This window comes from Indicator indicator, chromosome 30, assembly GCF_027791375.1.
Source record: "Indicator indicator isolate 239-I01 chromosome 30, UM_Iind_1.1, whole genome shotgun sequence".
Lineage (NCBI taxonomy): Eukaryota > Metazoa > Chordata > Aves > Piciformes > Indicatoridae > Indicator > Indicator indicator.
This window is the reverse complement of record NC_072039.1, coordinates 10,372,407-10,380,267: the sequence shown is the minus strand read 5'-3', so window position 1 is coordinate 10,380,267 and position 7,861 is coordinate 10,372,407. Positions and strand designations below refer to the sequence as shown.

At 51.1% G+C, this 7,861-nt stretch overlaps 1 protein-coding gene across 1 annotated transcript in view; it reads right to left on the bottom strand.

Moving 5' to 3' along the window:
* Nucleotides 1–838: 838 nt before the first annotated feature.
* Nucleotides 839–7,861, bottom strand: part of TSPOAP1 (TSPO associated protein 1) — an 85,064-nt gene continuing 78,041 nt past the window's right edge. Inside the window, exon 31 of the mRNA XM_054394580.1 lies at nucleotides 839–1,051. Within this exon, the coding sequence (XP_054250555.1) occupies nucleotides 839–1,051 (213 nt within the window). The remainder of the gene's footprint in view (nucleotides 1,052–7,861) is intronic.

Genomic DNA, 7,861 nt, shown 5'->3' with positions numbered 1-7,861 from the left:
AAGGAAATAAATAGATTGGTTGCTTGGTAGATAAATAAATAAATAAATAAATAAATAACTCAACAAATAAGGCAGAGTCCCCCAGCCAAGAGCAAGCTTCCAGCAAGCCCCATCCCTAGGGGTAGAAGTCTTGACCTCTCTCTCTCTTCAGGGCATTGCTCCTTCCATCCTTGGGAATCCCTTGGTGCTGAAACTTGGCTGAGGCCCTGTGGGATGCTCCTAGGCACAGCTGCTTATTTACAGGTTTACAGTACAAAGAACTCACTCATCAGCCCAGAGACAGCAGGGAAAAAAATAAAAATAAGAATCAGGGATGGATGGGAAGAGAGGAGAAAGGATAAAAAAAAAAAAAAGAAAAGAAGTGCAAGTTTTCTATGCAGGAAGTGAAGGAGGTGAGAAAACCTCCTTGGGAGCAGAGAAATACCAAGGGAGGGAGGGGGGCAGGAGGAGGAGGGGGCTCTTGGTAAAGGGCTGGGGCTCTGCTGGGAAAAAGCTATGGAGTGAACTTACAACCAGAACAGCATTTTGAAAGGAAAAAAAAAAAAAAAAACAAACCAAACCATATTTACAGGGAAGCAGTGCCTGGAGGGCTGCAGGGAGCAGGACACACTGCTGTGGAGGGAGCTGTGTCCCAGAGCTGAGGCCCCACACACCCCCAGCACCACCACACTGTCTGCAGAGCCACTGCTGGGCTCTCAGCAGAGCCACCCAAGAGTTCTCTCTGCTCCTTTCTCCCTAGGAAATCACTCAGCTCAGCTTATTGCAGAGGGCTTCTCCTCAGTTCTCAGTCCCTGGGTGGAGTGCACAGGCAGCCTGTACAGAACCATTGACCCCTGGGTTAAGTTTTCTTAGTGGACCCAAGTTTTTTGAAGAGCTTTTTGCCCTTGAAGAAGAAGCCTCTCTTCCTTTTGCTCTGCCCAGAGCTGCACTTGAGAAGAGCCAGTGATGCCTGCTCTGGACACTGCTCACCCATGAGAAGGCAGGAAGGTGGTGGAGTAGGAGGAGTTGGTGAGGAGTCACTCTGATGATCAACAGCCACATCTGGAGTGAGCTGGGGAGGGGAGGAAAAAAGGGAAACAGAAGAAAAAAGAAAACCAGAAATTAGAGCTGGTGAAGGACATCAACACAAAGCCATAAAGCTCAGCCAGAGAACTCTTGTCTTCTCCCCACCCCTCACCCTGCAAGGCTCAGCTCCTCTGTGCAGCTGCAGAGCCAGTTAGGAGGTTTCCAGTGGATACTGGAAAGCAGCCAAAGGAGCAGCTAAGGGAGCTGGGGTGGTTCAGCCTGGACAAAAAGGAGGCTGAGGGAAGACTTCATTGCTCTCTACAACTCCCTGCAAGGAGGCTGGAGCCAGGTGAAGGTTGGTCTCTTCTCCTTAGTAACAAGTGATAGGATGAGAGGAAATGGCCTCAAGTGGCCTCAGGGGAGGCTTAGGTTGGATATCAGGAAAAATTTCTTCACTGAAAGAGTGGTGAGGGATTGGAACAGGCTGCCCAGGGAGGTGGTGGAGTCCCCACCCCTGGAGGGGTTTCAAAGCCATGGAGATGAGGCACATGATTCAGTGGTGACCTGGCACTGCTCATTTAATGGTTGGACTTCATCTCAAAGGTGTCTCCAAACCACAACAATCCTCTGATCCCATGTGGATTTACACTTTTTTGTACCCAGCAGTCAGACTGAGCTCAGACCTTCTGAACTCCTTTCACTTTGGGGTAAGAACTGGACAGCACAACAGCCCTGCTGAGGACAAGGTGAAAGATGCTGCTCTGAGCTGAGGACACTAAGTGCAGCACCTCCTGAGAGCACTGATGGAGAGATGACTGCTGGCTGCCTGGGCCAAGGGAGCCTGCTGGGCTCCCAGCACATTCTGGGCAGAACATGAAGAATCAACCTCCTGCAAACAAGGGCTGTGCAAGACCTTCAGCACTGAAAGGCATTGGCACAGGCTGCCCAGGGAGGTGGTGGAGTCAGCAGCCCTAGAGGTGTTCAAGAAACCTGTGGCCATGGCACATGGGGACAAGGTTTAATGGCCATGGTGGTGTTGGGTTGGACTGGATGATCTTGGAGACCTTTTCCAACTGAAACAATCCTATGATTCTATGACTAAGCTGGGAGGCTGCTGCAGCAGCAGCCATGCTCTGTTGTGGGAAGAAGAGAAGTTGGGAGCCTTAGCATCCATCAGGATCAAGCTGCAGGAGGGACAGAAAGCCAAGTCTGATGCTGTGCAGTGGCACAGGTAAAGGAGGAAAAGTTCCTGATGGAGCAGGAGATGGAGAAGGTTTGGGGTGAGTGGCACCCAGCACAGCCACGTGCTCCTAAGCCGCCTGAGAATGAGGGAGCTGGGGTGCTTCAGCCTGGACAAAAGGAGGCTGAAGGAAGACCTCATTGCTCTCTACAACTCCCTGCAAGGAGGCTGGAGCCAGGTGAAGGTTGGTCTCTTCTCCTTAGTAACAAGTGATAGGATGAGAGGAAATGGCCTCAAGTGGCCTCAGGGGAAAGTTTAGGTTGGATATCAGGAAAAATTTCTTCACTGAAAGAGTGGTGAGGGATTGGAACAGGCTGCCCAGGGAGGTGGTGGAGTCCCCACCCCTGGAGGGGTTTCAAAGCCATGGAGATGAGGCACATGATTCAGTGGTGACCTGGCACTGCTCATTTAATGGTTGGATTTGATGATCTCAAAGATGTCTTCTAACCAAAACAATTCTCTGATCCTATCTGGATTTAAACTTTTTTTTTGCACGCAGTAGCCAGACTGAGCTCAGACCTTCTGAACTCCTTTCACTTTGGGTTAAGAACAGGACAGCAACAATGAGCTCCTGTGGAGCTGTGCATGAAAGACTGCCTGGAGAGGCAGGGACCCAGATGAAGTCAGAAATGTCACAGCTGTGTCCTTGTGACAAGGGTGCTGCACTATCAACCCCACTATCAAACAGCAAACAGCCAAGAGGAAGTGAGCAGCAGTTCCCTGTCTTTGTGGCTGGAAAGTCCTGCTGATTCCCAGCTATGCTCCACAAGTCCCAGGCAGATTGCCACACGCAGAGGCACTCTCACACCCCACCATCAGCAGGTAATTCTCAGAGGTCTCTCTAAGTGGCAGAAGAGCAACAGAACCAACTCACAGGTTCATCTGGGAAACCCTAAAAACAAGAGGTTCTTCTCTAAGGGCAAGTTGCTCTGCCAAGATCCTGCTGACAGCTTTAGGGCTGCTGAAGAGTCACTTAGTTTTCAGGGGAAGGCTTTCAGTGCTGCCTCAGGTAGTGCAGATTGGCACAATTCCAGGCAAACAATGTCTGAAGCTAAGGAAAAGCACAGATCTGGCCCCTCCCACAGCAGAGGTCTCCCTCTCTCCCCCCTCAAAACTGCTCAAGTGTTGTCAGACAGAACAATTATCCACACCAGGCAGGCTTTAGGGACTCAAAGTTACTCCTTTCTTAGGTTGATGGTGTGCAGGGGGGGGGGGTCAGGACTATACTCAGAGAAGAGTTAAACTCCAGAATTAAAACCCACAGGGTGAACACTGGCTGTGCTCAGCCTGGGCAGGATCTTCCAAACACAACTTTGGCTGTTGATGTGCCTGGGCAGTGGTGGAAGGGCCAGGCTGGATCACAAAGCAGCTCTTCTCTAAAGCTGAACATCCAGCACTGTCCCATCAGTCCCCCAAACCATCAGACAGTTGCTGCCAACAGCTGCACTTCACGTGCTTGTCTTCATTATTGGCTGTTAGGAACAAGTTCTGCACCAGGAGAGTGGTGGAACACTGCCACAGGTTGCCCAGGGAGGTTTTTGAGGCCCCATCTTTAGAGATACTCAAGATCAGGCTTGACAAGGCTCCGAGCAACCTGACCTAGTGGAGAATGTCCCTGCTGAGTGCAGGGGGGTTGGGACTGGATGAGATTTGTTGGTCCCTTCTGACCCAAACCATTCTCTGAATGCATTAATGCAGAGTCCACCTGGCAGGCAAAGGTCTGCCAAGGAGAGGATTTGAAGGTGGATTTGCTAGCAGAGCCCCAAACCAGCCTGTCAAACCACATGCAAGACAAGGAGTAAACCACAGGCACAGGCCCCCTGGTGTGCTAGGCTGGGTGGGAGACTGAAGAGGTCTTTCTCACAGAGACTTACATGGTTGCTCTCTGTGTATCATTCATATCTATCACTGGACTCTCCTCTTCCTCATTCTCTGAAGAAAAGAAACCATCAGGGGTGCACAACACAGGCAGAAATAAAGAGATGAGATCAATTAGAACCAAACAGGAGCTTTACAACCAAGGCTTTGACAGAAACTGCAGGTGACTGAGGCTAAATAAATTAATAAATAAATAAAAAGATGCATTCCACAGCTGCAGCATTAAAGCAACTGCTCTAAGCTGGTGAGCAGGAGGGCCCTGGGCTTGTGACTGTAACTTCTTGGATGCTCCTTCTTTAGGCTGCATTTATGGTTCATTTTTCTGGCTTAATCTAGTCTCCAAGTCTGTGATTAGATTAAGCTCTTTCAGGCACCAGCAGCTGGAACTTTACTCTGAAAGAGTCCCACCTTGTGTCCAGCTCAATATGGAAAGGAAATTGTCCTTGTTTGCAGGCCTTGTAAGCTGTCCTTATTCTCAGGCCTTTGGGCACAGCAGCAGGGAGGAGGGAAGCATGAAAACATCAAATCCAAGAAGTTACAAGTGATGCTAAAAAAAAAAAAAAAAAATCACTTCTGATCATGCTGGGGAAGCTTCTGCCATGACTGGAACTGGCTGGGAGACACTGGATCTGGCTGTGGCACACTGGAACTGGCTGTGGCACAAGATACAGAGCCTTGCTGTGATACCATGGTGCATACACACGACTGGAACTGGCTGGGAGACACTGGATCTGGCTGTGGCACACTGGAACTGGCTGTGGCACAAGGTCCAGAGCCTTGCTGTGATACCATGGTGCATACACATGACTGGAACTGGCTGGGAGACACTGGAACTGGCTGTGGCACACTGGAACTGGCTGTGGCACCCTGGAACTGGCTGTGGCACAAGGTCCAGAGCCTTGCTGTGATACCATGGTGCATACACACGACTGGAACTGGCTGTGGCACCCTGGAACTGGCTGTGGCACACTGGAACTGGCTGTGGCACAAGGTCCAGAGCCTTGCTGTGATACCATGGTGCATACACACGACTGGAACTGGCTGTGGCACCCTGGAACTGGCTGTGGCACCCTGGAACTGGCTGTGGCACAAGGTCCAGAGCCCTGCTGTGATACCATGGTGCACAGAGATGCCCCAGGGTGTGTCAGAGCTCAAGCTGGCACTGCTAAGTTTGATGAGGGACTCCTCACACAACACTTCTCCAGCAGCTGCCATGCATCTCTTGCCCTTGGTGATGCTTTTGGCATCCACCCCAGTTCCTACACCCCAAAGAGCAGCAGCAAAGGTGCTGCTTTGTGTTGTGTATGCCTCAACAAGCAAGGTCCTCAGTGCTATGGAGTGAATATGGCTTGGGAAGCCCCAAGCATGACTGCAGCACTGAGAGAGCTCATTCCAGCTCAGGGATGCCCCTCAGATGATTTACAGGAGGAGGTATTGCTTCTGCCTTACCCAGCAGGTGTTCTGCCCAGAGGTGAGGATGTTGTGACTGCTGTGACAGAGCCAAAACCTCAGTGGGGTCAGGTTCTGCCTCTCCTCAGTAGTCACTGAGCATAAATGCACTTAACTAATACACTTAAATGCAGTTAACCATTACAAGTCTGGGGATAGCAGAGCAACTGCACTGCTTTTAAAAGGGGGTAGAGGTGCCCTTCATGTCTGGAAGGTGTTTGGATAGATCTGGATTGCAGAGCCCAGGCAGGAGGCAGGATTGCACATGGTTAAGGGAGTGCTAAGCCAGAATCCTGTGGGGCAGCCAGGCAGAAGCCCCTCCCTGGTGAAGCAGGGAGGCAGCAGGACAGAAGCAGCCAACACAAAGTCATGCCTAGAGTGCTAATGTGGATTCCTACTCAAGCAAAATTGGCTTCAGCATCATCAGCTGAAATTTCCAAGTCCCCAGCTACAAAGATGAGTAAACCATGAGTAGATGTGGAGCTGAGGGACATGGTTTAGTGGTGACCTGGCAGTGTTGGGTTAACTCAATCATCTTAAAGGTCTTTTCCAACCTAAGTGGTGCCCTGATTCTACAGCAGCTCATGGATTGGTTGAGCACCAAACCTAGCAAATGGATCCTGACCCCAGGCAACCACTTCCTGCTCTGCAGACCCAAGGCCAGAGCAAAGGGAAGCTCTGCTCAATCTCTGGCAGAGGGAAGTGGAGACAAAAGGGAAGGTGTAAAGGGCAGGCAGGGCTGAGTCTATCCCATCAGAAAGGCATTTCTGTTAAAATGCCATGAGCCACAGGGAGAAAAAGCTCACAGCACAGAGAACCATCTGGGCCAAACTGCTGTGTCCAGGGCACAGTCACCCACTGCTGAACCCAGCAGCAGGGGAAAGCAGAGAGAAAAGCAGAGCAGCAGCAAGCTGGAGGGCAGCAAGCAGGAGCAGCTCATGCTGCCTGCTCAGCAGCAGAGCAGACAGGGCCTTGGCAGCCTGTAAGGCCATGACAAAGCCTGGGACAAGGCAGGTGAGACTGGGGTCAAGAGTTTCCTCATCAGCAAACTAGAAGAGAAGGATGGAAATAGGAATATGTGAAATAAAGGCAGATTCCTTGTGGATCTTACTGTTAAGCAGCTCATTTCCTCTCTCTTCCTCACTCTTAATAAAAGCCAAACCCTTCCCATCTGCAAGTGGCTGATCAGCTCTCAGCCCTGAAGGCTACCTGAACTTTCCCATGGGTTCTAGGAGGACCCAGGCTGGAGCTGGAATAATGACCCCTGGGCAACTGCAGCAGGCTGCTGGGTGATGCTGGAGAGAAGGGTTAGACCTTGTTAATAAGCCACACTGTGAATATTCAGCCTGCTTTCATTTTACTGGTTCAGGTCTCCTTTGGCACCCTCTGCTCCAACAGATGAGGCATTTGGGAAGAGTAAATCCTTTTCAGAGGGTAAATGAAAAGAGAAACCCTCCCTCCAGGCTGTGTAGCCTCAGGGCTCTGAGACCCTGGCACTAACAGCTTATTAACCTGTGGCTCCCCAGCATGGACCAGCACTTACAGGCTGGGAGGAAAGGGACCAGGCAAGCACAAGGGACCCAGAGAACTTCTGAGTTTAGAAGGTGATCCACAAGCTATCCACAGACCTTATTTCTGAGGCAGGCCTGAAACCTGCCCTTCATAAGGTGGCATCAAGGGTGTAGTTCAGACCCTGTAGCCACAAAGCCTGAAAAGCCTGGAAGCAGAGGGGGTTGCAGGTGAAGCCCAAGGGAGACCAAGCAGCATTTCAAGGCAGAAATGGGACAGAGAATAGTGGGGACAGAGAAAAGGAAGAACTGAGCATGGAAAATAGGACAAGGAGCACTGCAGAGAGCAGGAAAGCTAGGGTAGCACCAGTGGGGAGTCCACCAGAGGAGGATTCAGGGACTTGCCTAAGGACTGCCTCACAGCCAGGCTGGGCCTGCTCTTACACACCTGGATGGGCCTGGCACCACTGGACACTTCCAATAACCTCCCAGGATGAACAGAAGGTTGAGTACACGTGAGCTGGGATCAAACTCTGCCCCTCTCTGCCTCCCACTCTCTAGAATGACACAGCAGAGGAGGTCCAGGAGTGACCAGGGAGGTGCTAACACTTTTGGCCTCCCCCACTGAGGACTGACTGAACCTGGCAGAGGAGCCACACCTCCTGTTGAAGCATTTGTGTTAAAGAGCATTGGGGCAACATCATTCAGGGGGGTAAGTCAACCTTTCAACTCCCTGCACCTGAGGGATGCTTTCAAAGCCTCAGGATCCATCCCACAGCTC